This window comes from Corvus moneduloides, chromosome 7 (genome assembly GCF_009650955.1).
Source record: "Corvus moneduloides isolate bCorMon1 chromosome 7, bCorMon1.pri, whole genome shotgun sequence".
Classification (NCBI taxonomy): Eukaryota; Metazoa; Chordata; class Aves; order Passeriformes; family Corvidae; genus Corvus; species Corvus moneduloides.
In genome coordinates, this window is record NC_045482.1 from 15,144,048 (window position 1) to 15,172,020 (window position 27,973).

Below are 27,973 nucleotides of genomic sequence, written 5' to 3' on the forward strand. Positions count from 1 at the left end.
CATAACAGAGTAGTGCTGCAATCTTAGATGTGTTACATCTCTGTAGAGCACAGATGGCACCAAAGTTAGGTGTTCTTAATGCTCCTACAATAGAGCTGCTGTGCACTGCAGGGTCTGGCCCTTCTGCCATTGTTTGGGCCTCTGCCTGGTTGCCTTGTGCTCAGCTTTGGAAAGGTTTGTTATAACTCACATGGCCTTTCCATCCTGGTCCTCCATCAGCTTCCACTCCAGTTTTCTTTCTTGTTACTTTACTGCTGCTTCTTTCTTCTTTCCTGTTACTTTACCCTTTCAATTCTTGGAGGAGAACAGATGTATATAATGTGTCTCCATAAGGAGCTCCTTTTGGGACAGGGATTGCTACTTGGAAAAGCAGCATGTGTAAGGTTAAGAAAAACATGTAGTTCTTCAACTGAGGAAAACTTAATGCTGCTTGAGAATAGTCTCTGTAGTCTCCAGCATCTAAGAACGAGACTACAAATACATAGGAAATGGGAGGATTACCCGTGGAATTAAGGGGGCAGTGGCTCATTTTTCTGCAATGCACACAGGGTTAGCTGAAGGCACACAGCTCAGAGTAAGTCTGGTATGTGAAATAAAAGATAGATCATGTTGTAGGATACATAATATATTCTTCTAAAGATGATCCTATAGGAATTGCCAAAATGTAATTCACCCTGATTTATTTCCATATAAAAGCTCATACATATTTGTTCTCCTCCCCAACCTCAAAGAGCAGCACACCCATTGCAAAAGTTGATGAAGTTTGATTGATAAAGTTTGACTTCCTTGCTTCACAGGGTGCATCCTCAACTTATTGATCTCTATGGAGTGAATACTGATGACCTGGAGAGTTCCCAAGCAACGTGCAACTGCATATAGAAGGGACACACTGGAAATTCTGTAATAAAGAATCCTATTCTCACCTCTATGCACAGCCTTCCAATGTGCTGGACTTGTACTGATGTCAGTTGTAGCAGAAGCTTGATTGGGATGTTTGTTCAAGTTCTGGGTTTAAATTCTTATTAAATGATATATTTTTATTGGGTTGTATTTAACTGTATAGGAGCTGTTAGGCTTTAACAAAATTGATTATATTGGTCTCTTACAAATTTGGGATTAGAGAAGTGTCCATCAGAATAGAAAAAAGTTTGGTTTTCATTATAGTCTAGATTTTTTTAGAATGAGATACTTCTAAGTCTGCTGCTGCTATCCACGTTGTCAGGTAACTCAGTTCAGAACAGGGAAGAACCATACCTCTACTCACCAGCTCTAGTTGAAGAGTGGTGGCAAAATAAAAATCAATTTATTTTGCATTTATTTTTTTAATCAAGTACTTCTAGTTACAATTTTTAATATTGCCTTAATACTTGTGCTCTCAAAATGTTTCTAGTCAAATAATCTAAGAGAATATGCTGATGTCTTATACAGCTTTCCTTTGTTAAAATGTATTTTAAAAACTGCTCTTTGTATAAAATTAATATTTTCTCTATCTTAGAACTGAAATGTTATTCAGCATAGTTTTTGTTGTTGCTGAGACTAAAGTTATGATAAATAATTCGGAGTTGACTTAAGTTTTTATAATTTCCCTATAGGGTATAAACACAATTTTTGAGTGTTTGTTATTTTTGGTAACTTACTTAATATTGAATACAATAATTTCAGAGGACAGCAAATTAAGACTATATTTTTCTGGGAACTGGCTTCCTTTGAGTTGAAAAGTAGCAGAGTGTGTTTTTCAGTCTGCAGGACCATGGATAATGAATGTTCTCCTGGTCACTGATCTAGGAATCGTTCAGAAGGCAGAGCACAAATAATGGTGTGAAAGCTGAATTTTTTCAGGGCAAGAATGAGTTGTTTCAGGTGCTTTCTTCAGGAAGCAGTCAAGGGTAATGTGAAATCCAGTCCTTGTATGATGGTGCTAAGTCAAGGGCTTAAACCTTTACAAGAGATCTATAGCTACTGTGATTTTAAATACTTTTTGTGAAAAATTCTCATCTGTGATAAATACACAGGACAAAGTACTGCACCTTAAGTACTGCAGATGAAGATTTGGCTCCTAGACCTAAACTGTTACCTGTTGTCAAAGTCACAGGGACCAGTCTCCAGTTAAAATTCATACTCTATCCCATCAAATATTTTTAACGTGCTAAGGCAATTCAAACTAAGCTTCTTAAAGCTGTCTAAAAAGGCATTCCAGCACCATTTAGTAGATTTAAATGTTATTTATTAAATGAAATTTAACAAAATAATTGAACTTGGAGAACAAACACCATTCATGTTAACTTGTTTGGGTTTTTAATAAAATATAATCAAATAATACTTTATAATCTTGCCACCATCAGGACATTGTACATTCATTTTTTGTCGACCTGGTTTATAAAAGCTTCATAATTTTGCTTCATATCCTAAGAACAGGTAGCCAACATTTACATGTTAACAATCAGATCTGAATAGAAAGTGTACAATTTCCAAGGCATCATGATCACATGTACTGACTTATGTAAACTATTTCAAAGATAAATAAAATGCTTTGGTTTCACTTCCTTGCATTGCTTGTACTCAAAAGAACGTGAATGCTTCTTCCAGTATTTGAGGTATATTTTTCACAGTATGCTGTAATGTCAAACTAATTTCTGTTCAAAGGTTTTTTGGTTAAAGTGCAAAAATTCACTAAAGCCATGTGGAAGGTAAGCTTTTTTTGGTACAGTTTCATAGACTTGCAAGAAAGTATTTCATTCTTGACATACTTTATTTTGACTTTTAAAAAAAATATATGCACATTCATTTGTCCTTGCACTGTAGCTATTAGAGGAAAACATACTTTGGAGTGATCCACATCTTTGGCATCAAATGAAGTGAAAGGAAGTTACAAAATGGTCCCAAATACCTTTGGAATCTGTGGGCAACATGGCTTTTATGGCACCAAGCACTCTCTTAGCAGAAGCGCTTGCTGAAGGCACTCTCATGGGTTTGAGTTTCAGGCTAATTCCCAGAGGGTGGTGCAGCTTCAAAGCATTTGTACAGATGACATTCCTTTCTCCGTGCAGTTCAGAAAGACATCCAAGGCCTGGCCTCAGGGCCATACTCTGTCCTTCTGCTGCAAGAGATTCAGTTCTTGAAGAAGGTGTACATTCTCCAGCTCTTCTGGGGAGCAAAGGAAGGTTTTTTTTCCCTGGCTTGTGCTGTTTCACCAAAGCTAGGTGGCAGTGCAAACTTAGCTAGCTGAAGAAGCTTCCTGGAGTAGCAGAGCAGTGGTTCGATCCATGTTTCTGTTCAGTCATTTGCCTTTCCACCGAGTGGCTGCTGAGGGTGCCTGTTTGGATGGTATTTATCTGACACCTTCCCAGGAACCCAAGCTGGCTCTCCAAGTGACTTCCTTATTAAGTACTTTCAGGTAAAGGGTGGCACAGCTAAAGGCAAAATTTGGCCCATTGCAGTTGGAGTCTTTTGGGTATGTGTCTCTGTTTTGTCAGCTGAAGCCTGTCTCTTTTTTCAGGTTCTGGAAGAATGCCAGCACTAAATACTATTATAAGTACTATAGAAAAATCTTCAAATAAATAAAAATAAATACTTGCTTTAAAAAAAACCCACATAGAAATAATTCACTGGAGAAGTCCCAAGCCTTATGGCAGCACTATCTGAGGAAAGGATGGAACAAGTAATTCTGTCATGCTTCCAAGTATCATGTTAAAGATGCCTACAGATTATGATCTCCAATATGTTAATCTTTCTACAGCTGCATCTCCAGGCTACCCCACACAATTCCCTGCTCTGAATCCACCTTTGGCTTTCCTGGTTCTGTCGTGCCTGGGTGTCTGAGTCTTCAGTGATGTGGCTGTGCCTGTGAAGCCAAAGCTTACACGGTGACCTGCAGAAGCCCAGAGCTTCTGAGAACCATTTTCTATGTCTGTGCATTCTGCTTACAGTCCTGCTGGTTTAAGCTAATCTACCCTTGGTAAAATGCCAAAGCAAGATGAGAGAGGATTTCTTCTTGAACGCCTGCTCAAAATATTATTGAAACTTTAAAATTAATAGAATAACTCATGCTAATGTGCTTGAGATCATACTTTCCAGGATTGGCCAAAAATTTTTACTTTCTTTCTGGTAAGTAATTCTTCTCTTTATCTTTAGTGTTCTTCTGTCTGTTTGAAACCAGATCTATATATATGGCATTTCAAATATTACTGTGAGACCTCAGAACAGACTGGTTTACTATTTTGATATTAGAACAACAGTACTGTAAGGTGTATCCTCCACACAGTTCAAGGAAATAAAGCATGTTTTGTAAGAGCAAGTGAGCTCAAGGCCTAGATTGTTTCTCCTGTGAATTAACCTGAATTTTAATTTCTTCATTTTAAAATCAAACATTTATTTGGCTTCTTAGTCATTTTTGTTCCCACTTTTAAAACTCCAGCTGTCTCTTCTGTTCGTGTCTTGAGGGACTGGTTTGTATTTCCTTTTGAAAAAGCCAATCTGAAATACATAATTTGTCATAATCTGTTGTCAGCAAATCTTTGTTATCAAATCAAAACCATATAAAAGAATAATTAAAACAAAAATGCATATATGTGGCATTTATGAAGTATGGTATTTATCAGTGCTTTGTCATACCAAGTAATCAAGTGTTACTCATCCATCAAAAAAGCAGGTTTGCTTTTTCTTCTGTTACTTTTTGGGAGGCTAATGCTCTCCTGCATGGAGTAAAGACTTAGGCTTGTGAACTTTAACAGTCCACAGAATTCAGTACTTTTGAAAATGTGAAATGGTAATAAAACTTTCCTGTTCAATTTATTTCATTTCTACCTGTCCATGTAAAAATGATGGATAGAGAAAGTCTCCATGTAGGTAAAGAAGTTAACAATCTCTTAATCACTTGTCAGAGGAGCTGCATTCTTATTAGTTTTCTCTTTTACTTATGCACAGAATTTTTTTAGTATTTATGTTGCAGTTTGAAATCTTAAACATTTTATACTGGTATGAAACCATGTTTTAAACTACCAGTCATCATGTGTCAAGTGACATTAAATGTGGAGCACCATCCCACAAAAATGATCCATTTGATATCATTAAATTACATAAATCATTTGCAAACATGAGATGCCACATAAAACATTGTAAAGGGACTGTGATATTGAGTAATAGAAAATGTAGAATATGCAGAAGATGAAATGAAAAAAACCCAGAGAAATACTTTTTAAAAACCCCAAGTTACAAGAGGAATTTCTTTCTTTAGAAAAGACAGATCATAATTAAACGTTATTTATTATTTAACCTGCTTTAACCCAGATCCAAAAATCCTTCAATAGTGTGAATTCCTGACTTGAGAGCAACTAAGAAATACTGAAAACCTACCTTCCATAATATAAATGAAAGAACCAAAAACAAGGTAACACCAACTATCAAGCCTAGGGTAATAATTAGCAAAGTAACATGGTATTTTGGCTTTTGGTGGTGCACTCCTTCCAGATAGACCTGAAAAACAGAAAATAAGCTTAGTGTTAACTGTTGGGCTTTTTTCCCGTAAAAGATAGTAAAAAAACCTATGAAAATTAATTAAATTTTCATGTAATTAACACTCTAGTCATTGCCTGTGTATAGGTATGTATAGGATTCTACAATTTTAATCCCTGTTGGTTTTTCTACTTCAACATGTTTATCACAAATTCGTAAGAGAATTCTTACATATGCAGCTTGCTTGTCCTTATGTAGTTCAATAACTTTTGCATTTTTTTCTGGCCAGGCTCTTGCTCTCACTTCAAACTTCAATACTGATGCATCATCCTGATTAAAAAAAAAAAAAAATTCTATCTTTTAAAAAATAATTTAAACACATTGATTCCTGCCCAGCAAAAATGGTAACACAGCTGCTGCCATAACCACAATTTCACACAAACACACAATGGTGCCTTTTTCTGAGCACAAAACGAATTAGTTCCAGAAGCTGGAATGAAGCCAGGTTGGATTTTACTTAAGTCCACATCCACACTGCTTTTCTTAGAAAAATACAATTATGAGTTGAAATTAAATCCCCATCCTATATAACCCAGCCAGAATAGGGAAAGCAATGCACACCATAATGTGACAAACTAAAATACATATTTTTGTTTTTCATACATCACCTTAAGCCTTAGCATTGGCAACATAAAATAGGTTAAAACCTAAAAGATTTAATCATGTTTGAATCATGTTTCACTGTTAGAAAACAAATACTAACACCTAGAATTTATATGCAGGGAATACTGCAAATATGCCTTGAAATATTCCCCTTAAGTATGAAAAATTCATGTGTTACCATTTCTAAAAGTAAAGGAGTAGCCTCCAGATGCAACTGAACAGTCGCTTCTTTTCCACTTTCCATGTTTCCCAGCTTGCAGTGTATTTGTAAGCACAGGCTGTCGTTCTTCATGCAGTACTGTACAAGGGAGGGAAAGACTAAAACTTAATCAACTTTAGTGCTAAGATTATAAAGACAATCAGGAACTGACCAAAACAAAAAGATTCATGTTTATTATTGAAAACTCAGGGTATAACTCGAGGTTGTCATCCATCCCTGTTATTCCTGTGGTGTTAAAGGCACAGTAGCAAGAGACCAGCCTAGTTGTTATACAAAACAAATCATTTTTCTCAAAAATTCGATTATTTTAAGACTGGAAAAGAACAAGCGTCATAATTTTTTTATATGTTTAAGGTTTATTTTTACACATTTATTTCAAATTAGCTTTTATCAATAATGATAAATGACTCTATGCTATCCAGTACAAACAGTGTAATTGGTTGATCCTTACATTTGTACACTGACAACTAGCACACTTCACAGAGCTTTGGAGAAGACAAAACCACAAGGCTGTACATGATTATGTTTATTAAATCTTTATCATTATTCTTTATCCAAGGCTACCATGCTGATGTACTGATTGGATATTCTAGTGCAAGGTGTATCTCAATCATTGTCTGATATTCCCTGTAATGCACTTACTTAAAAGTCCCCAATTAACATATTTAAAAAATGGGTGGTTTTGGTTTTTTTCTTGAGTTTGGGGTTTTTTTTGTTGGTTTTTTGTTTTAGTTTTTGTTCTTGTTTCTTTTTAAAGATGACAGATTAAACAACATTGTACTTTATCAAAGACAAGGTGCAGGAAACAGATCTCTATGAGGACAAACCCTCAGCAATGCAATGCTAAAACAGCAGTTCTGGTTTGGACTTTGTAGTCAAGGGTCTGATCTCCAGCAAGGTCTGTGAGCAGGAACAGAGGGATGAGCTGGAGCAGGCCAGGCATGTATGGTACTCTCCCAGCCTCCCAAATATTTTTAATAGCTTCCCAGCCAAAAATGGTTTCCATATATTTTGTAATTCTTATTGACTTCCAGTGCCATTAACTTGTATAGTCTTCCTTGGAATTCAGTTATTTCTAACATTCATAACACCTGTCAGGAAGAACTTCCACCACAAGTACTCTTTTGGGGTTTTTTTACCTAGCTCCTGTTAGTTATATTTGATAGCACTGTTTTGATGTGGAAAAGACAATCAATATTTGATCTGCATACTTCATGTAATTAAAATAAAGCCTGTTTTTCCCTGATGCATCATTTTCTATTTGTTACTGAATTTCCTCTGCCATTCTGTTTGCCCACTCACTCAGTTCCATACCCCTTTGGCAGCTCTTTGTAGGTGCCTGCCATCCACCCTGACTTCAGCAATGTGTCATTAATCAACTTTCTCAGCTCAGTTCTCACCCCATTCACTGAAGTCACTTATGACTACCCTGAACTTATCACAGGTCTCACCACACATCCTTGGAAGATGGCTCTGGTGACCTTATTATATAAGATACACTCTTGTACAAGGCTCATTCATACAGTCATTTCCCACTGATGCCAAAAGACAGACCTTACCATGTGCCTCTTAGTAGGCTTTGAAAAGAAAGTGATGACATCCTTTAATATGTTTTCATTATTTTCTGCTGTGTTACAGTTTCTGGGATATTTATTATAGGAGCAGTGTCCAGCTGTTGTCTGGAAATAAATATAACGTCATTATTAGAATTTAAGTATCAGATTAAAATCAGAATAAAGATTTCTGAAAGGTTAAAAAAAATGTAAATTTTATTTCCAGAATTCTGAAACACTTGGGGCTGAAGATGATCCTATCCTTGTTCACTCTGCTTCACCATGGCTAGCAAATCACAGACTAAGTACCTAGCTGACTTTGTTCTGCTTCTCTTTTTCACAGAGTTATACAGCTAGTAATACATTAAGTAACCTTTGCTTACCTTGATATCCAGTGGGTTGAATAATTTGGAGTCCCTGGGTGGAAAAGCATTCGGTATCATTATCTCTAAGCTGGTGTTTGGAGACATGCTTGGTCCTGCACTGATAACCTTGTGGGGAAGAGGTAGAGTTACACAGTTAAAGCTTCAACAGTACCTATTCAACAAACAAAAATATACATCTATAAATACATAAAACTTCACAGAATGGGGTAGCAGCTGGTCTGTTATGCTGTCATGAAAGTGGATTGTGCTAGGAGTGTTAACATTTTGCTCATTCATCCTGTGGGCTTACTGCACCCTTCACTCCTCCAAAGCTGATGAGTAAGAAGTGCTAATCTGTGATGAGTACCTGAGGTCATACAGACTGCCTGCCAGGGAGTATGCAAAAGGAACTAGGAGAGATCTATGTCCAAACTCCTGCTTTTAATCCACTGGAGACAAATTTGATGCTATAGATACTCTTATAAGAAGCTCCTAATTCGTTTTTCTTACCATAATTCCTTTCAAATTGTTTCTGAAAGGAAAAAGGGGCAAGTCAGGACTGCTCTACCACTTTCAATCCTGCTTGTGTTAAGAATTTTTTCTCTGATGATTCAGTGGAAGATTTTCCAGGCCAAAAAATGTGTTCTAAGAGGGATTAACAGCAACTTCCCATCACTAATGCACAAAAGTAACTCATGGTGCCCTTGTACTCTTAAAAATTTCCTTACTGACTGTCTAGACTGTCATGAGATACACTAAACATTAACCCTCAAAACAAGGATGACGGGGTTTACAAAGGAAAACTCTTACATGGAAAGTGAAGTTGATATTTTCCTTCATACATGTAACTGGTGAATCTTTCCCTTCTGCTCCATAAAGAAATGAGGTTGGTGACACAAACCTACAGCAATTTAGAAATTGTTAATAAACAGAATTGCTATATATCATTAGCATAACTTTCTGCTCCATGCTGCCTCCAGTAAGATTAGTTGTAAGAAAATACCCAAGTTTGCTTTTAAGTAAATCTAGGAACACAGGGTAGACATCATCTGCCTTTGGAATAGAAACCCTCCACATTTTTATTCTTTCCTCTCAAAAAGGCAGATGAATCACAAAAAGTCATAATCCTCACCCAAAACTACGCTCCATGAATGTCCCACAAGAAAACCAGAGTATGGTTCATGTTAAGCAAGGAATCTGAGGATCTGCTATGCTCTTATTAAATACATCTTTCTATAAAAAATATTCCACTTTTTAAAAAACATTAGTCTGTTAAGGAACAAATCTGAAGCACCATAGATACCAATGGTCTCATCTTACAATAGGGGAAACAAACTCTTACAAGTGTCTGGGTCAGAGTGCAGGATAGCTGAGCTGAGCAGTCCCAGGATTTTGTCAGCTATGTCACACTTCTGCTTAAAAACTTTGTGAATTTAGAATAGTAACAAGACAACAGTTGTACGGACGTGCAGGTATACCAACAGGTGACTTACCCATGAGTATTTAACTCAATCTCATATTTTAGAGGTATAGGTAAAGTCAGCATGTTATCCAGCAACATGTTCCCATCTTCATTTTTACTACAAAAATGCAAAGTGAGAAAAATCTGTATTGAAGGTATCATCATATGCTATGCACTCTTTCTGTAAACAAATGCTAAACAGACCTTTCAGCTTATTAAAATAAAAATATTTAATTGGTAACTACATGTCAGGCACTAAAGCCCCCCACATTTTTTACAGGCAGAAACCTGCTCATTATTTAAATATCTATCACCTATTTTTCTTGGTAATTTCTCTGTCTCTACAGATTTGCAACCAATGTACTTTCTTGCAATCATGCTTTGCTAAGCCTTTCCAGTGTTCCTTTATTTGTTTTCCAAAGCTAGTAGTATTTCTCATTCATTCAATTTTTATTAGACTTTACCAGGTAGCATTAATGATGATGTTGAGGTCCTCCTCTGCTCTGGTTAACGAGCTTGCATCCAAGAGGAAACTATAATCCAGCTGTAGAACAAATAAAATTTTCCTTATATTAAATGATAGTGCACCTTGACACAGTTTCAGTTCAAGTATCTTATTAAACTCATTTAGAATTTCCTGCCCTAAAAAATTCAGAACTAAGAAAATACTTGCTTTTTGTGTCTTCTACTCCCTTTCTATTGACCTAACACATATGTCCATAGCATTAGTCAGCTCACTTGTCTAGAAGCCAAGCACAATCAGTCGATGCATCTTGCAAACATTGTTGTCCCTTAAGGAATTATTGCAGGGAGTGTTTAAGCAACTCATTTTAAAAGGAACAGGAGAGATACAGATACCAACATGGTAAAAGATGTTAGTTTGGAATGACGAAGAGATTCAGAAAAAAAGGGGTTTTTCCCCCATGAAAATCCTCATAACGTATTCAGGGTTTTTTTAAATCTAGGAACTTCATTTATAGCTTACCTTTGAGTCGTGATCTACATATAAATAGCCAACACTGCACTCAAGTGTCACTGCATTAATTTCTTTATCTAATACTGCACAGTGTATCTGTTTTTCTTCCTAAAATAAAGGACAAATTACTAATGATTAAAAGAAAAAAGGTTTTTTTTCCGGACATTTCAATTTACATGTACACACTAAAATTGGGTGCTTTGTATTCTCCTGAACCAGGTGTTATTTCACTGATGCCAATATCGAGGACACCCATCACCACTTTAACATAACAGATTATATTGATTATTGTATCAGTTACTTCATCTGCTTCTTGCTTTTACCGAACCTAAGGCACATGCAGCAGATCTCAACCCACCCACATGAAAAGCCAACCTCACAAAGGTGGACCTGGGGGATTGTTTTACAAGGCAAACAGTTATTTTTAAAAGGCAGAAATAGAGCCCAATTAGGTTTATGACTTTTTATAAGCCTGTGTATTTGGGAAAAAGCAGATTCCATGAGATCTTTGTGATCACTGAAAACATGATCATCAGCCAAAAACCAGCCGTAACACCCTGAAATAATTTTAAAACATTTTTTAAAATTATTTTAGTTGTTACTGAAATTATGGAAGTCACCTGTATTGATTAAATTGCACTTGATTTAGGTAGCTAGAAGTCTAAGAACTTAAAAACTGGTGTTTTGGCAGCTTTTGATGAAGGGATGTAGGTTCAGTAGCTGAAGAAACTCAACAATTCATAAACATAATTTGAAAAATGCCTGGCTGAAAAAGAAAAATATCAAAGGATTACTGTTTGAGAGATTTTTTCCTTACCAATTCTAAAACTCGAATGTAATAAAGACCTTTAGGGATCTGAATGTGAAGGACAGTTTCATACGCATCATCTCCAACATTAAGCAGAGAAATGTTCAACAATAAAGTCTTCACACTTCCAACACCAAGGTATGTTTTCTTATCATGAGGCCTATAAAAATAATTACCATAGTATAAATGGAAAGTAATTCTAGACATAGCCTGTATGCAAAGCTTTTCCCCCACTGCTCTTTTAGGTAATTTCAGTTGGTTCTGACAAAGCCCAGCTGGAGATGTAAGGGGAAGGTTTTACTCAATTCTGTAACTAAGGTACAATACTAGTTATATGATGGTCAACTGCAGCACTGCACCTCTAAAAGCTTGACCTGCTTAATGAGAGGGCAAGAAAATTGTCATCAATCAGTTGGGCTTTTGGCCTTTACGAGATCAGTCCTTTCCTTTACAGGCCAGAATAGCAATGTACCACTGCTACAGTATTTTCACACATTATTTCAACATTCACTCTTTGCACTCCAGATCTGGGATTGAGCTAATATGAAAAGGGGCATAGTAAACATGCCTATTTTATGATCTATGTAATGTTCTATAATCATGTTACAAGTACAGACACCCTATCAGGGGCTAAAAGTAAACTTCAGCTTGACATTAAAGTTTAATTAAGACTTGTAGAAAGGGTGCCTAGAAATAGACATTTATCAGATATTCTGGCTCGAAACCAAAGCATTAGTCACTGAACACCTTTGGGAAAGAAGCTGGCACTTATAAAAGCAACAGAAGGCAAAAGCACTGCCTAAGCAGATAGGTTCCAAGACAAAAGCAAATTAAAGAAAAACACAATGTTAACATTTCGGTAGCTTGTCAACTTTAGGTTAAATTTGAACGTTGTTTTACTACTTATATACCCACCAGTCACTCCTCTTACATGCATTAAAGCCAAGCTCATTAACAATATGCTGTCACAAAGATGCCTCCCAGCTTAACACACAAGTACACAAAAGTACCAGGTGCACATTTGGGACTACAACAAAGCTTGAACTAAAGCTTTTCCCTGGTAATCATATTTCATTCTTCATTAAAAAATGCATGATGCAGACTAGAAATTTACAGAGCAGGCCAAAATCGACGCAATTTAAACAAAACACGATAGTGTATGCATGAAGACTTGTTACTCAGTAAATAAAGCATTGCATTGCCATCCCTATTTGATTTCATTCTTTTAAAACCAAAGGTGTTTGCTTTGCTCTTCAAGGATAATGAATGCATTCTGTCTAGACAAAATAAATTATCGCTTCACAGCTAACTAGTTTTTAATTGAGATTCCAGGGGCACAAGGTAATTAAAGGTGATACTTAACACTTTATCAAGATATTTAGACTATTTATTCACACTGCAAATCTGCTACTGGTGCCTAATGTCAAGCAGGTATATTGTAATCTGTTTTCCTTTCTTAGAGCTTCAAAGTACTTAAAAAACTGCATTGCTAATGTCACAAACGAAAATTCTGCACAATCATTCTTTCTGAAAAGTTTATGAGTGTTTAAATAAAATAACCATCCAGCCTAAGAAAATGAAAGGGCTTAAGACTCGTGCAACAGGCTAGGTGTTAAAGTAGGGAGAAAAATACTCATCTTACTCTGAAATCTATGAAGATGACAAAGTTTTTGCTAAGGATTATACAGGTGTGATTAGTCTGCATTATGTGACTGTCAGCGTCTTTTGATGCCATTTTAGGTTGTTCAACCTAGTATTTTGATTTAAGTAGAAGCAACTTTAAAAGTGATGAATGACAAGAAATCCAGGTCACATGTAAAATATCTAAGTGTCTGGGATTTAAAACAGGTACAATTCCTCTTTTTGCACACCAACTACCTATATTTTTTACTTTGAAATAAAGAAAAAGTTGTGATGATAAAATACAACTTGAAACAGTTAAATGGCTCTTCTGCTTAAGAATATGACATCTTCAGTTTTATACTGTTGATTGAGACTTCGTACAGTATCTCCAGAAAGAGCAGCAGAAATAACCAATAACTTGTCAATTTGCCAATAGTTACAATGTCTGCATACTGAGTATGCACTATGCAGCGTTATCTTAGCCCAGTTATACATGAAGTGTAGAGCACAAATTTATGTTTTTGTGAAGATGTATTTTATGAGCTGTAAAATCTTCTAATTATGCCATAACAGTTCTTCAATTATATATATTTCTGTTACATTTCCTGGAAGATTTCTGATTTAAAGATAGTCTTCAATTAAGCACAACTTTTCTTCTTGTATTTTCTTAGGGAGTCCGTAGTCTACTTTTGCAAATTATTGTTATTTATTTACAAAAGAGTAAGGAATAATTAAGATAAAATCTTACTGGATCTTGTCCAAAAAAATGAAACCTACGTTATACTTACTTTGGAAAAACAACTTTTCCAGAAACTCTCAAGTCAGCCGAACAATTTTCTTGGGAGCAAAATCTTGCAAAAATAAACTGTAAAAGCCAAATTAAAAAAAAGGCACTTCAGTGTCTTATGCTTCCTATAGTGAGTAACAGTATTTCCAAAGAAAGAAACCCATCACCTAGTAACTAAGGATCAGGAAGTCTCTAATAGCTCTTACTCCTAACATACAATTCAATCAGGCTATGATTTTCCATTTTCCAAACACATTCTGTGCATCCAGAGTAACAGTGAAGAGGCTTTCCAGACTGTCTCTCACAGTTAAACCTGTGGGTGTATGTTCAGACAATTTTTTACAGCAGTACATAAAGAGGGCAGAATGTTTTAGAAGATCCAGAACTGATGTCTGTGCAGTTTCTCCTATGATATAGCACACTAATTTTTGCACTAATTTCATTACACAGCCTTTACTCATCATAGTTAGTAAGGTTTGATGAGAGTAGAGACACCATGAGTTGCAGGTATCCATGCCTTGGCTATCAATATGTTACAGAGTACATTTATGTCACTGTATTCAACATCACCCTCTTTTTGTCTCTATAAGTTTGAGGTTTCTAAAACAGAATTTTGAATGAAAACAAGAAGTCAAAGCACGCCATTTTAAAAGAAGCTTTTACGTATCTCAGGAGTTCTTATGGCCAACTGTATCTCAGTTACACAAATCACAGAGAAAGCTGAGTTGGAAGGGACCCATCAGGATCACGGAGTCCAGCTCCTGGCCCTGCACAGGGAATCCCCAAGAGTCACAGCCCATATGTGAGAGCATTGTCCAAATGCTTCTGGAACTCAGACAGGCTTGGTGCTCTGACTACTTTCCTGGGGAGCTAACTATTTGTGAAAAATTAAAAATTCAGCACACTCTGACTTTCGCTAAAGTCAAAGTCTCTTAATAAGCTGGGTTTTTTTTGGGGAAAACAGGTTAATTTCATACTTACTAAAGGATACAGAACACACTCTTTCTTTCCCCTCACAAACTTCGTGTTTGAAAACCTGCAATACCTTCACAGAACTAATATTCCAGCAACATCAACACTTCAAACACTTCAAGGTCAATACCAACACACTATTGTGTTTTTAACACAGAAATAATTTTAAAGTATAACTTTATATTGGAAAGAGACTCATACTGTTGAAAAAGACTGGATATTCAAAGAGTGAATTTCATACATGTGTGTTCTGAGGCATATAGTACTACACACATACTACATGCAAGTTCTCTGCACATACCTTTTTTATTTTAAAATCATAATACAGATGGTATACAAGTTCTGCAAAGGTTATTATTTTAGAGAACTCATACACTAACCTTGCTTTTTATAACATCTTTTTCTTTCCTGCGTTGAAGAACAGGTTGAAGTGGTGGAAATTCTTGAGCATCTCTTTTCTGTAGAATATGATGCCCCAGATGATAACTTGCTTCAACATGTACAGGAGTCAAGATATCCCTTACATCTTTCTATGAAAATTAGAAACCTAATGAGTTAATCATATAAGACAAAACATGTATGCTTATGTTTTAAAATTATAAGGCTGCCTAGAACTCACTAAAACAGCAACGCTTATTTTTCATATGTAAAATAATTCCATATGGCTCATATACTTTTCCAGACATCTTTGTTGCTGAAGGAGGCAATCAGAAATGCATAAAAGCATAATATGTTCAATGACAGCATCAGGCATTTCAGAATAGATGATTCTTCCAAGAGGAGAAAACTTATTGAATAGTGAGCCTACTTCTGTCAATAATCCCGCCTCACACACCTATGAAATGCTGCACTGTCCAAGTAGAAAAATAGGCAAAGTTGGCTAAAATGGAGAAAGTCTACCAGTGGAATATGGCCAGACAAACTCCATGGGTATTTATGAATGAAATCAAAATGAGTTCTCCCACAGTACCACTAAATCAGGTCATGACTGCATTTTATTTTTCTGCCTCTTTATTTCCCATTCTGTATTAAAAAGATTGAAGTCCTCAATAAATGACTACTTGTACTTGAAGCCTTGCCTGCATAGCAATGTTCAGATCAGAACCCAAACTACCTACTTGTGAAAACTGAACAGCTTGAAGCACCAACAGTAACAAACCTGATTAAATTACTGCCTAAGTCTAGGGGATAGACAGAGACTGATTGTCCTTCCACATGGCCACTATTTTAATTCTTACCTGCAAGCTTGTACTGGCCAAATCCCGTATTATGTAACTCACAATAATTTTCCACAAGGTCTTCTCTGCATCTGCTTTATATTACTTCCATTATACTAATTAGCTATTAATTAGCCTTTACTCAAAATATATAAAATTTATATTGTCTCTTGCAAGGACTGTACTTGACAGACATTCACACTTACTTAACTTTAGGAGCTTCATACAAGCACAGAAACCTCAGTGGGTGGAAGGAGATGCTTATAATGCTATTAATTAAGAATTAAAAAGAAAATTGAATTCTATGGAGGAAAAAAAATACTAATGAGCGAGTATAGGAAGTGATGGAGCAAATCAATTCCTTCCTCCTACACAAATACCTGCTAATGCTGGTACAGCAATCTGTACAAGGTCAGCTGTCAATCACATCTCTCTTAGTTTACAGAACTCTTACAAAGTAAGTGGCAATTTGCCATTGCTCCTGCAAGCAACATTCACTTAGGTGCAACTATCAGTTGAGATCCATCTGGGCAATTTTCCAGTAGGTAACATAAACTTTCCTTTCTATCCTGAAGCTTTATGATGAAGAATTTGCTTCTAATGGTGTCATAAACAAAAAGTAAGTGAAACCAAGGAAGAAGAAAAATACATGGAAGAATATTTCCCTGCAGGTTTTTTTGTAGCTGTAGAAAATTAAATTTATTTTCCAGCCTTTGTACAGGATCAACTGCACCATTCACCCTGATAGATGTTTGCTTCAAAAGGTCACAGAATTGCTACCTTGAGGATTTTTAAGAAAAGTCTAGGCAAACTAGTCCATTATTTTATTGCCCTTATTTCCCCTTTACATCTAAATACTCCCTCTCTCCTCCCCCTTAAACAAGGTCTGACAGGAGATAAGTCTATTTTTTCTGAGTTTAATAAAATATGGTTCCTTTGTGTCCACTAATTTTTATTGTTAGTTGTGGTTTAGGGCTTCGAAGTTTTTCCAAAATTTTTGTTTTGGAAGACAAGCTTCTAAGATGTTTGATAGAATACAAGTGACTAGCTTTTTCTTGTTCATTGAATGGCCTTAAAAATATTATATCCTTGTCCTGATTATTGGGTTTTTTTTCCACTTTCAAGACAAGTCCCTCATTCATCTCTCAGAGCGATACATCAAGCATGAACACAACAGTTCATACCCTCCAGGGCAACAGTGACTTTGAGACTACTTTGGCAGTTAAGATCTTACTGACTAGATTCTTACTAACTTACTTCTGGGTCAGTACCATACTCAGCTTCAAAGGATGGTGGCTGTTGGATCAAACTCTACTTCTGCAGAAACCAACAGTCAACCCAGCAGCTGGTGCCATCTAATCCTGGTGTTGATACAGGCCTCCCTGGCCAACACCCTGCAGGTCTCCAACTGCCTCCTGCTGTGCCCATTGTTCTGGCAGACCTTCTATCTCGGTGGCTTCTCTTCTGAAGCACTGCTATCAGCAGGTTTTTCTACAGCAAAGTTGTCTCTGCACCATCACAGAGGGAGAACTGTAACCACATTCACTACTAATCTGGTCCAGGAGAAAGACATATCTGTGCAGGTTTCACGTTTGTAAGCAGAGAAGTAGAGAGATCACTTTTTCAGCACAGTGCACATTCTTCATATTGTTCAGCTCTAAATTCATTTGTGGAACTCTCATGAGTGATCTTCCTACCCCATTTCCACCTTCAGATTATGGGGGAGGGCTGCATTCCTTGAAGGAAAAAAAATCAAGCAAGCCCAAGCAAGTGCTCTTCTTCACACCCTGCTAGCATTTGGCTCCTTGCAGCAAATTCACAAAGCACACCACACTATAAACCTTGAACTACAGACTTTTCTAGCAACGGTCTTCATTTCACTTCCTGTAGATCAGGAGTGGGTTCTTTCTTTTTTAGCCAAGTCTACCTTATCTGCTCACAATAAAAACAGGAGCAAGACCATACACGTGTTCTTTGAAATAGTTACAAATGACAAAACACAAAAATAACAAGTTTTAAGATATTGCATTAAGCAGTACATAGGAAAGTTCCATCAGAAACATTCAGTAGAATATGCATGTTATATCATATCTTCTTGCTTGCTCCAAACCAACCTCAATCTATGTGTGATCTGTCATCCATAAAAATGATGAAAAAAATTTCAAAAATGCTCATGGCCCAACTTCATCACTGTGGTTATTATTATTATAATGCATGTTGTCACCAATGTAAGAGATGGCAGACCCACTGACTTCCCCAGAAAAAGCATCAGAATTACAACATATTAACTGTGGAAGATCTGAATACAAATATTTTACTTCCAAAATGATGTGATGTAGTTGAAAACAGAATAGGTCCTTTTACAGCAGGTCTGCTTTTCAAAGGAGAACAAAGGATTTACAGGACAATACATACTGAAAACTACATTACCCTCATAAATGCTGGATGATCTTTGCAGGCAGTAATACTGCTGTAAATCTTTACTTTTCCTGAGATTGTATCATATGTTCCATTGGAGGAAAAATAAAATCTTGCTTGTGTATCCTCTTTTCTGTTCACGTCAACACTCAGATTATAAAGCAATACTACAAAATAAAACCCAGGGAAAGTAAAGGTTGTAAAATCTTTAAGTGTTACAATTTTAATGAATTTATGGTAGAAATTACAATTTCTGACTCACTTCCATAAGTATGTTCTGTAACATCCATTTTAAAATGCTCTGCTTAAAAATGCTCTGACATAAATCCATATGAAATAAAAACTTCTAGTACCCTGAAAATTGATTGCTTCATGGCTGTTCCCTGATACATGCTTTAGTATCAGGGATAGTTTATCAGGTTTTATTCATAGTTTTCTACCAAAATCTGTTTATAGAAAACCCACTTCAGTTAGTTACAGGGCTGACAGTAAATTACAACAGTTAAGTCAACACACACTGACAAATACTGTTTAACTTCACTGTTTTTTCTATTTAAGTTAGTATGAATTGCTATGATAACAAGTTGCAAGCAAGTTTCAGAGCATTACAAATCTATAACATATAAATTTTTGCCAAGAGTTAGGTTATCTACAGTTTCTACTAGTTCTTTTTTAAGTTAAAAAGTCTTATGTAAAAGTCCAGCAAGGGTGACCCAGTCTGACTGCTCATCTTTCAAAAGGAATATGAGCTTCAAAAGATCTGATAAAGATCAAAAGACAACTTTACAGGTCATCAATGCATATGTTCTCTGTAACATGCTCCCAAAGGTTATTGAATGTTCTCACACAGAAGAGTTAAGCAATTTAATTTTATATACCATGTACTTGCAGGGCTGTTTGCAGTTTACAAATAGCACATGACAAGTAGGTTAAAATCACTCAGGCAATACAGTCAAATTTAGACAGTAAATTATTTTAAATTAATTCTCCATTAATATTCCCTCTGATAGATATTGCCTCTAGCAATACCTGGTTTTGCCAAGAGCAAAACATGCATTATATAAAATATAATACAAGATTTATTTTTCAGTAATCTTGGTGGAACTCCCTCTGTTTCACATAATGTCCCACAATTGCATGATCAGCTGCTTGAGCTGGTTTATGAAGGAATATCTTCTCTCTATTGCTAAGTTGAAGACAGCATCCCACAGGAGTCCCATCTGGTTTGGTCCATGCCTGGGAGGACTGCTGTTAGAGGACACCTAAATATCACCCTTTTAATGCTGCTGTCTCTCAAAGTAGATGTAAGTTATTCTAAACTGAACAGAAGCATAATGGCTTGATGTTATAGGGTAATCATGACATAAAAAAAGTTTTCAGCTTTTCATTTTATACTGAACTTAGATTAATGGTCTAATAAATACCAGTAGCATTATTCTGTAAATAGGTACATTTAAAATGAATACATATACTGTCTTTTTCTTCCAGTAGCTTACCAATATAACCAGGAACCTCTCGTCCACTATAGGTAAAGCATATCTTCAAATTCATACAGGTGGCAGGCTGCTCATTTTCCATGCAGTCTAAGTTAGTTCGATTTATTGAATTAGAATGTTTTAAAGAAGCTTCAACAATTATCACTGGTTTTGTTCTACGAATAGAAAAGAGTAAGTGTTCACAAATAGTGGCCAGAAATAGCTGCAAAAACTAACCATCTCTGACAACCTATTTTTATATTTTAGAATTATAATTTTGAAGTTATCTGCATTTTTCAGATAGTTTCAAATTGTTCTATGTACATTATTTTTTGTCTCAGTAAGTTTCAGAATGATATTTTCATTTTTTCAAGGTGTTTATTTAAATGTTTCATTTGTAGAGCCTTCTAGAGCCTAATGACTGAAGTTCAAGACATCAAGAATATAATGAGGTTAAATTACACTACTGAGTTTTATTAAATTGCACTTAAAAAATTGAGTTAAATTATATGGTCTTCAAAAGCACTGAAATGGAGCAATCTCACCTCAACACCACAGCAGAATCAGAGAAAAATGCACCAACGGCTACATCTGCACAAAAAAAAAATATCAATAAGCATAATTTGTCAACAGGAATTACTTGTCAGGTACAAGCACGTTATAGCATATTCACCTTTTGGTCACAAAAACACCATTTTCCCTTTTTTTATTAAAAGGGGTATGCTAATACTCAAAGATGGCTCCTCAAATACTTGTCCACTGTCCATTAATGATGCATGCTAATTTCCTGGACTTGCAGATATTGATAATGTGATGATTTGATTTCTTAATCAAAGAAAAGCAGTTTAGGTGGTTGATACTGAAGGACAATTCAGCTAAATAGGAGATACTTGCCTTCTTCTCCATCCAGATATTCAATATTGCTATACATGCACATTGTTTTTTATATATATATATATATATATATAAAGCAGAATTGCTTATCTCTATTTATGTATGAAATTATACATAGAGAGAGATAGAAAAAAGTATTTACTTTACTCCAGACTGACACCTAATCGTGCAAGAAGGAAATAAATATAGACAGTACATATACCTCTCAAATGAGGTAGCGAAAGTAAATTGTCAGATGACTGTAAGGGCCTGAGGATGTGACTTCCAGATTAGTAACCAACAGCTCACCTGACAGCAAACTACTTGTAACTTACCTTTTAGCCCAGCATTACAAATTAACCTGGATAACATTTCTGTGGACAGAGCCAAATATACGACACACAATTCACGGTAACCTTGTGCTTTTACATCCACAAGAGCCAGACAGACATACCTGCCCTGACATCACACTTGTCTGCAAAATGTCAAAATGTTTTGATGAAATGTAAAAAGCAATTAATATATACTTGGAAAAAGTGAAGTTGTTTTACACCAAATTAACATTACTTTGTCACGGCCACAAGAACACCACAATGGTCTTAATTCACAGCCATGAGCCCTATGTGAGGTTAAAGTGTTGTTCACTCAGAGTCAAGGAGCCCATGACTCCTGTCAAAATCCAGACTCTGGGAAGGCCAGCAATATATTTAGGTTAGCACACCGGTCTGGACAACAAACACGCTTCCAGTGCCCAAACCAGCTCACTGTGACATTATCAGATGAGATGGCTACTTTAAAAATATAAATCACATTTCTCTTCCTCTTTGTGCACTATGATCATACTATTACATTGTTATCAGGCCTTAAATAATAGTTAGATGACCGTGAAAACTGACTGCTTGGCCTCAGCTTTACCTCTTCTTTTTTCTTCCTAAAATATGAGATGTGACATGTCATCTCAATAACAGATTCTGCTTTTGTTAAAAGTATCAAGTAGCACAGTAGGGTTGTTCCCTATGAATTTATATTCTTTAAAAAATGAAAAATAAACAAAACTGTTTAATTTACCTTGATAACCATTGTTATCTACATCAATGCCACTTGATACGGATTGTCCAAACATGCTTAAAGAATTACTGACTTCTTGTCCTTGTATTCTCTGAGAAGAAAAATGTAAAAGAGAAAATTATTCTTGGAAAACTAATCTCTGAGTTACAATTTCCAGTGAAAAATGTTAGCACAACAATCCTGCTGCTGAATGCAGTTATGGACTTAACTGTGAAAGTATAACCCTGAAAATAACACTCCTCAATTACTGAATATGTAAAATCCCATAAACCTTGTCTAAAGCCCCCCAAAACAATTTTTTTCACTCTTACAGGTTATGTTATGACTGGAAATCACAGAACATGTAAAAATTTTCTGAAGTCTTTTAAAGTCCTTCAGATGGTCAGCGTTAAATGAAGCAAAAACCCTCTAAGATTTAAACTTAGGGTTTTTCTGTATTGGGTATTTTGCATTGAAAAAGCACACCTGTGAAAATGATGGTGTTATTCCATCTTTCCTCCCATTGTATATATAAACAGCCCCTTTTAGATTATCTTCTTGCGGAGCCCCAATTGCCACATCTGTGGAAAAAAAATTTAGCAATGATCAGTTCACTAGGAAATATGAACAAGGAACAGTTAAAAGAAATGCAAATCCTGATGCATGCAATGCCAGACCCGATTCACTTGCCTGAATTCAAAGGCAGTGTTGAACATAGATACAAGCAAACAAAGATATAAACCAAAACAGACCAGTAATCTGATTCTACCTTAGTTACTATGTATGAAAAGCAACAATCAAATACAGCTATTATGTTAAAGATGAAGTCTATTTCTAGCAATACTAATTTTGACCTTTAAGAGGTTAAAAGGTTACCACGCAAATAGCCAAAATTATCATGATCTTTACAAAAAGAAAAAAAAAAAGCCTTGTATTCATGGAACAGTGATGGTTTTCCTGCCCTTCCCACATGGGTTAGGTCACTGAAATACAGTACTCTTATTATAAAGTGCCAAAATGAACCATTTATTTTTCTAAGAAATGTCCATAACGGTCAATAATGAGCTTGAAAAGGCATTTAACGAGGAAATGAAGGTAGCTGGTTGGTACAAAGGGATATGTTTTATGCCTAGATTACTTAACCCCAGAGGGGTGCAGCAACTCATAAACTGAATGAATGTACCCACTCACCAATCCATCCTCAACAGCCCTTACCAAAAACCCCCATGGTTGAAATAGCCAGGGGAGAGAGGGGGGAGGTTATTAAACCATCTTGAAAGTCACTATTAGTAACTGCAAACTTGCATTTACAAATAAGCAAAACCTGAACTACCTGCAAATCAGAAATACTTTATGCTGCACCAAACCAAAATCACAAGAAACACAAAGCTTCTGACTGTTTGGTTTTACTGAACAATTCCCTGATTGAATCCACATTGACTGAATCCATACTGTGGTAACTAAAGCACACAAAACACATTATGTCTCTCTACTGGTGAGAGGAAAATGGGACAGTCAAGTTAAAATCATGCCAATCAAAATTACACACACATTCTTGAGGTCAGATTCTACACCAACACACACACCATTATCTTTACAGGGCTGATACTGATGGTTTAGATCATTAAAGAAGTTGGCTCTGCTCTGCTTTTTAATTACTACAGAAGAAATACTTTATATTACCCAATTTCTCTTTTGAGAAATTGGTTTTCTTTGTATTCTTACCTTCAAAGCCATCATTATCTATGTCTCCTAGATTGGCTATGGACTCTCCAAACCTCGCTGCATAGGAGTCACTCCCACTGAGCTCTATGTTCAGTTCTACCATCTTTGCTCCCTGAAGGAAAACAGAGTCAATGGCACATTAACAGAGCATCTTCCAGGTGACCTGGAACATTACTCAAAATGTTAAAACTGCCTTGGATAGTAGATATATAATCCCACCAAATTCCTTGGAGTAGAAGCAAGCATTTTCAAACATATTTTATGGTATTTAGTGTAAGAATATTAAAGTGATTGCACTTCCACTACTGAACCTCAGAAAAAAGAAGCTAATTTTAATGCATGATCTGTCCAGTCACTTTATTTGCAAAGCTGAGGAGTACCAGTCTCTTTCCTGACAGGTACCAGTAACAGCAGGCAAATGTTTCATTCCTTGTTTGTTTCTGAAGGGCTTAATCAGCTGTTCTTCACACGGCAGTTCAGCGAGAAGCACAGTAGTGGAGGAGAGCTTGGAAAGGGGCTGCAGCGCCAGGCTGTCACCACCTACAGCTCCTAGGAAACTAACCCAGTCTGTCTTCAGTTCCAACACTGCTGTGAGTAACTGTGCTACAGCTGACACCACAGCCTTTGGGGGTGTGTTATGCACGCCTCCTGGGTAGTCATCACAGCTCTACTGCTGCTTTTCCCATATCCTGAAATATTGGATACGAAGAGAGGAAAACTCTTCCTCTTCGCCTGTTAAACCAGAACGGCTGTGTTGCCATGTGTTTTTAAGAGAAAATACTTACAGAACCTGAATTAATATAGACATAAACTCTTCCCTCTTCTCTGATGGTACTTTGCATTGGAGCACCAACTAGTAAGTCTGAGAAGCCATCTGAATTCAGGTCCACAGCACAGACTGAAGCTCCAAAGTAAGAACCAAGCTGTGTGCAGACAAGAAATCATTATTATTTTTGAATTTTGATGAAGATGTGCTAGAAGTTACAAGGTGCAGAAAAGTAATACAAAACATTTACCTTTTTACCCCTTAGTTCAAATAGGATATTTAGTTGCTTCTCAATGCTAAAAATATATGCCTAAAATGAAAAAAAAAATAAAAGTGGCACTCAGAAAACTGTAATCTGAAATACTTCTCAGTGTTTTCTCTACAGCAGGTGCTACAGGATCAGCAAAACAATGCACAATATCACAAAGTACAGCTATCCCCTATTTCCTACCTGCACACCTTTTTTTAACACCATAGTTCATATCAATGTTACCTAGACTATCTACGCTAGTTCCTTCTTCAACTTTTCCCCCTCATGAGAAGTCGTATCTGATACCTGTCTTTAATATATTAATCTAAATTGGAAGATCATGAGTGTTTGTGTGTGGTTATAGTCTTCAAAACAATATCACAATCACTTACTTTACCAGTCTGCTCCTGTTGGGGAGCCCCTCCAACTACTTCTGTACTGGATGGTGTCAGAAAATGTCCTGCTCCAACAGAATATCCTGCAAATTAGAAATGCACTATTCAATACTGGAAATGCTACATAACAAAGAAAGAATGGGAGCATGCTGTATAAAATCTGTCAACACCATAAATTTTTGTAAGTCTGACATTCAGACCTCACGCAAGTGAGCAATGTAAAAAGAACAGAAAGTTTTTGAAGTGCAAGTAAAAGGTCAATACAAACAGTAAGTTCCATCAAGCAAGAAAAAGTGTCAGAAACACTAATTTCTTCCCAAGAACTCAATTATCTGCCATACTTCAAAGGAAAATAAAATAAATTGCAAACACCTTCTGTTAATGCATATTCTGCAATGGGTCAGGTGTCCATATTATTAATACAAATAAAAATGATCAAAAGTACATGCACTACAATGTCGTAATACTTGATTCAATTGTTACACTTTGACTATTGTAGGTGGATTGAAGAAAAATTAAATGCAGTGCTACTTCTAGATGCACATACACACACAGAGCACCATGGACACAACACATGAAAATGTCAGGAACGAATTGCAAAAGCCTGATTATGTAATAAAAAACTATTACAGTAGCTTTTGTAAATAAATCAACATTCCAAAGCCTTTCTGTGCGTGGAGACAGATCTTAAACAGGACCATATTTTGCTGCAGACATCCAGACACAGAATGGCAAAACAAAGGCTAACATCTTAACCTGTAGCTGCACAAGTCATCCTTACTCTTTCCAGAATACATTACAGCTCAACTGAAACAGGAAAGACAGATAACATATTCTGCTACTCTTGCATTTACTGAATGACTGCCGATGTTCACAGCAGGCAGAGAAAATGGAAAAATCATCTTGGATAGATGAGAACAAGCCTTGAATCTTTCATCTGTGAAAATAACTGCCTAGAATTCAAGTTCCCATTAAGACACCTTTTTCTTTTCATATTTTAAGCTAAAAGAGATGATCAGGGAAATTTATCACTTGAAGGTCAACACCTAGTTTTTATTTACTCAACAAAAAATTAAGTATAAACCTTAATTTACCTCCTCTGTCATTTATTTTCTAGTTATTTTGGTTTTGCTAAAGTTAGACATTACAAATTCTTAAGAACTTAAAAAAAAAGCCAAACATACACAAAAATTACAGTAATCGCATAGTCCTCATTTTTCTTTAATGGTATGAGAATGTTTGGCAGGGGAGGGGAAATCACATAACTGACACTTTAAATTGAAAGGCATAGAGAAACGAACTTTTATTTCCAACTCCATAGTTTTCTTCTCTTTACCATTACTACAGTTTCCGTTTTCTGAAATGTTACTTGTCATCCTCAGATTTCTAAAAGGAACTGTCTTTTACTTTATGATTTCTTTAAGGCACTTTGTTAATTACCGTAGGTTACTCTTTCATCAGGGCCAGCTGATTTGAAAGACTGAATAACTCAGAAAATTCCTTTTATAAAAGTCAGTTACAATTCTCCAAGGGTAGAAACTGAAGTAGTGAAGAAAATATTACCTAGAGTTATGTATTACGAATGTCTTTCTAAGTTCCTTCTTTCTTTCAGTTGTCTGGTACATGAACAGCTTTGTTTCTTCCAACATATGGAAAATGCTACAATACGTTTGCGCTTCCTGTAGTCTCTAGTTTCTTAATTATTACTCTTTAACAGTGTCATGAAAAACATAAAGATGCCAACTTCTTTGTCCCTACCAGAAGAAGAACAGAGTAAATAGATAATTCTATCTAATCGTGTGCTTGAATTACACTCTGGTCACACTCTTCCACCACTTGGTAGGGATAATTTTATTCATTACTTAAGGAAAAAACAAACTCAGACTTCTAAGAAAAAAATTTGGTAACAGAATTAACCCTGAACAAGTTTTTATTTTCAACAATCACAAAGATGGGACAGAAGCTGAGGGAGGGGAAGAAAGGTACCTTTAAATTCTTTCAACCACACTATGGATTATTATGAAGGAAGGAAGCAGAGGTTAAAGTATAGCATGAAAATGCAAAATTCAAGGTTTATCACAGGTGCTACTGTAAAGACACACAGATGAGTTAATGGTGCCCTTCTTTACTTTCCTGTAGAAGGGCAAGTTTAGAAGACATATGGCTGTGCTGAGCCAACATGCTCCAGATCACTAGAGCAGTATTTGGAAGCAAACTCCAGCTGATTTCATGTTCTGGATGGCCAAGGAAACTAAGAGAGACCACATTTGTGTGGAAAGGCCTTCCCTACACTCTCTCCAACATAGTCCTTACGCAGGTTTTCACCCATTTGCCTGTATCTGGCTTCTGGCTGTCAATGATTTGACTCATTCATTACAGAAATTCTCGTTCTTATACTTGTAGAAGCAGAAATCTGGAATGAACTTTTTTCCCCAGACAGGTGCAGTAGTTTTTCTGCTGATTATTACTGGAAAGCTGGAGCATTCTCTGAAGCTTTTCTTTTGTCCTGTGAAAGGTTAGAAGTGCTACTGGTTGACCCTAAGGATCTGCGTGCCTGATCCCCTTTTACGACACAGCTTCTCTTTTGCTTGACTTTCCCGCAGAGGCACTGCGGCCTTTGCAGCTCAGAACTGAATTCTGAAGTGTTAGTTAGTTCCTATGTTTCACAACAGCTATTTCATAACATATGCCAACTTCCTATTGTCAGAGGAGTGGAATCAGAAATAGGAAATGTTTATCCACGTGAACCGGAACTCTGAATGGGAAAACGCAAAAACCAATGGTCACAAGCAAAAATATTCTTGCTCAGGACTTCAGAAAGGAAAGATGAGCTTTTCTTAGTGTTTGTGAAATGACTGAAGCTGCTGATGTTTTCTGGAATAAACCTTTCCAAACTGTAGCCCTAAATTCAGCTTGTTACTTGGATA

At 36.2% G+C, this 27,973-nt stretch overlaps 2 protein-coding genes across 4 annotated transcripts in view; one reads left to right on the top strand and one right to left on the bottom strand.

The window, feature by feature from the left end:
- CERKL (ceramide kinase like) overlaps nt 1-2,539 on the top strand; it is a 52,384-nt gene extending 49,845 nt beyond the window's left edge. For all 3 annotated transcript variants that reach the window (XM_032114200.1, XM_032114201.1, XM_032114202.1), the window contains exon 13: nt 798-2,539. In XM_032114200.1, coding sequence (XP_031970091.1) covers nt 798-879 — 82 coding nt within the window. In that variant the 3' untranslated portion in view covers nt 880-2,539. The remainder of the gene's footprint in view (nt 1-797) is intronic.
- Nucleotides 2,273-27,973, bottom strand: part of ITGA4 (integrin subunit alpha 4) — a 35,141-nt gene continuing 9,440 nt past the window's right edge. Inside the window, exons 7-28 of the mRNA XM_032114199.1 lie at nt 25,044-25,129; nt 24,652-24,711; nt 24,421-24,558; nt 23,636-23,747; nt 22,397-22,491; nt 21,932-22,022; nt 20,536-20,581; nt 20,012-20,166; nt 18,528-18,682; nt 15,261-15,410; nt 13,910-13,986; nt 11,508-11,658; nt 10,700-10,798; nt 10,179-10,258; nt 9,746-9,832; nt 9,063-9,153; nt 8,271-8,378; nt 7,894-8,013; nt 6,293-6,412; nt 5,683-5,781; nt 5,353-5,472; nt 2,273-4,473 (exon numbers count right to left, since the gene is read on the bottom strand). Of these exons, the coding sequence (XP_031970090.1) occupies nt 4,381-4,473; nt 5,353-5,472; nt 5,683-5,781; nt 6,293-6,412; nt 7,894-8,013; nt 8,271-8,378; nt 9,063-9,153; nt 9,746-9,832; nt 10,179-10,258; nt 10,700-10,798; nt 11,508-11,658; nt 13,910-13,986; nt 15,261-15,410; nt 18,528-18,682; nt 20,012-20,166; nt 20,536-20,581; nt 21,932-22,022; nt 22,397-22,491; nt 23,636-23,747; nt 24,421-24,558; nt 24,652-24,711; nt 25,044-25,129 (2,333 nt within the window). The 3' untranslated portion in view covers nt 2,273-4,380. The remainder of the gene's footprint in view (nt 4,474-5,352; nt 5,473-5,682; nt 5,782-6,292; nt 6,413-7,893; nt 8,014-8,270; nt 8,379-9,062; nt 9,154-9,745; nt 9,833-10,178; nt 10,259-10,699; nt 10,799-11,507; nt 11,659-13,909; nt 13,987-15,260; nt 15,411-18,527; nt 18,683-20,011; nt 20,167-20,535; nt 20,582-21,931; nt 22,023-22,396; nt 22,492-23,635; nt 23,748-24,420; nt 24,559-24,651; nt 24,712-25,043; nt 25,130-27,973) is intronic.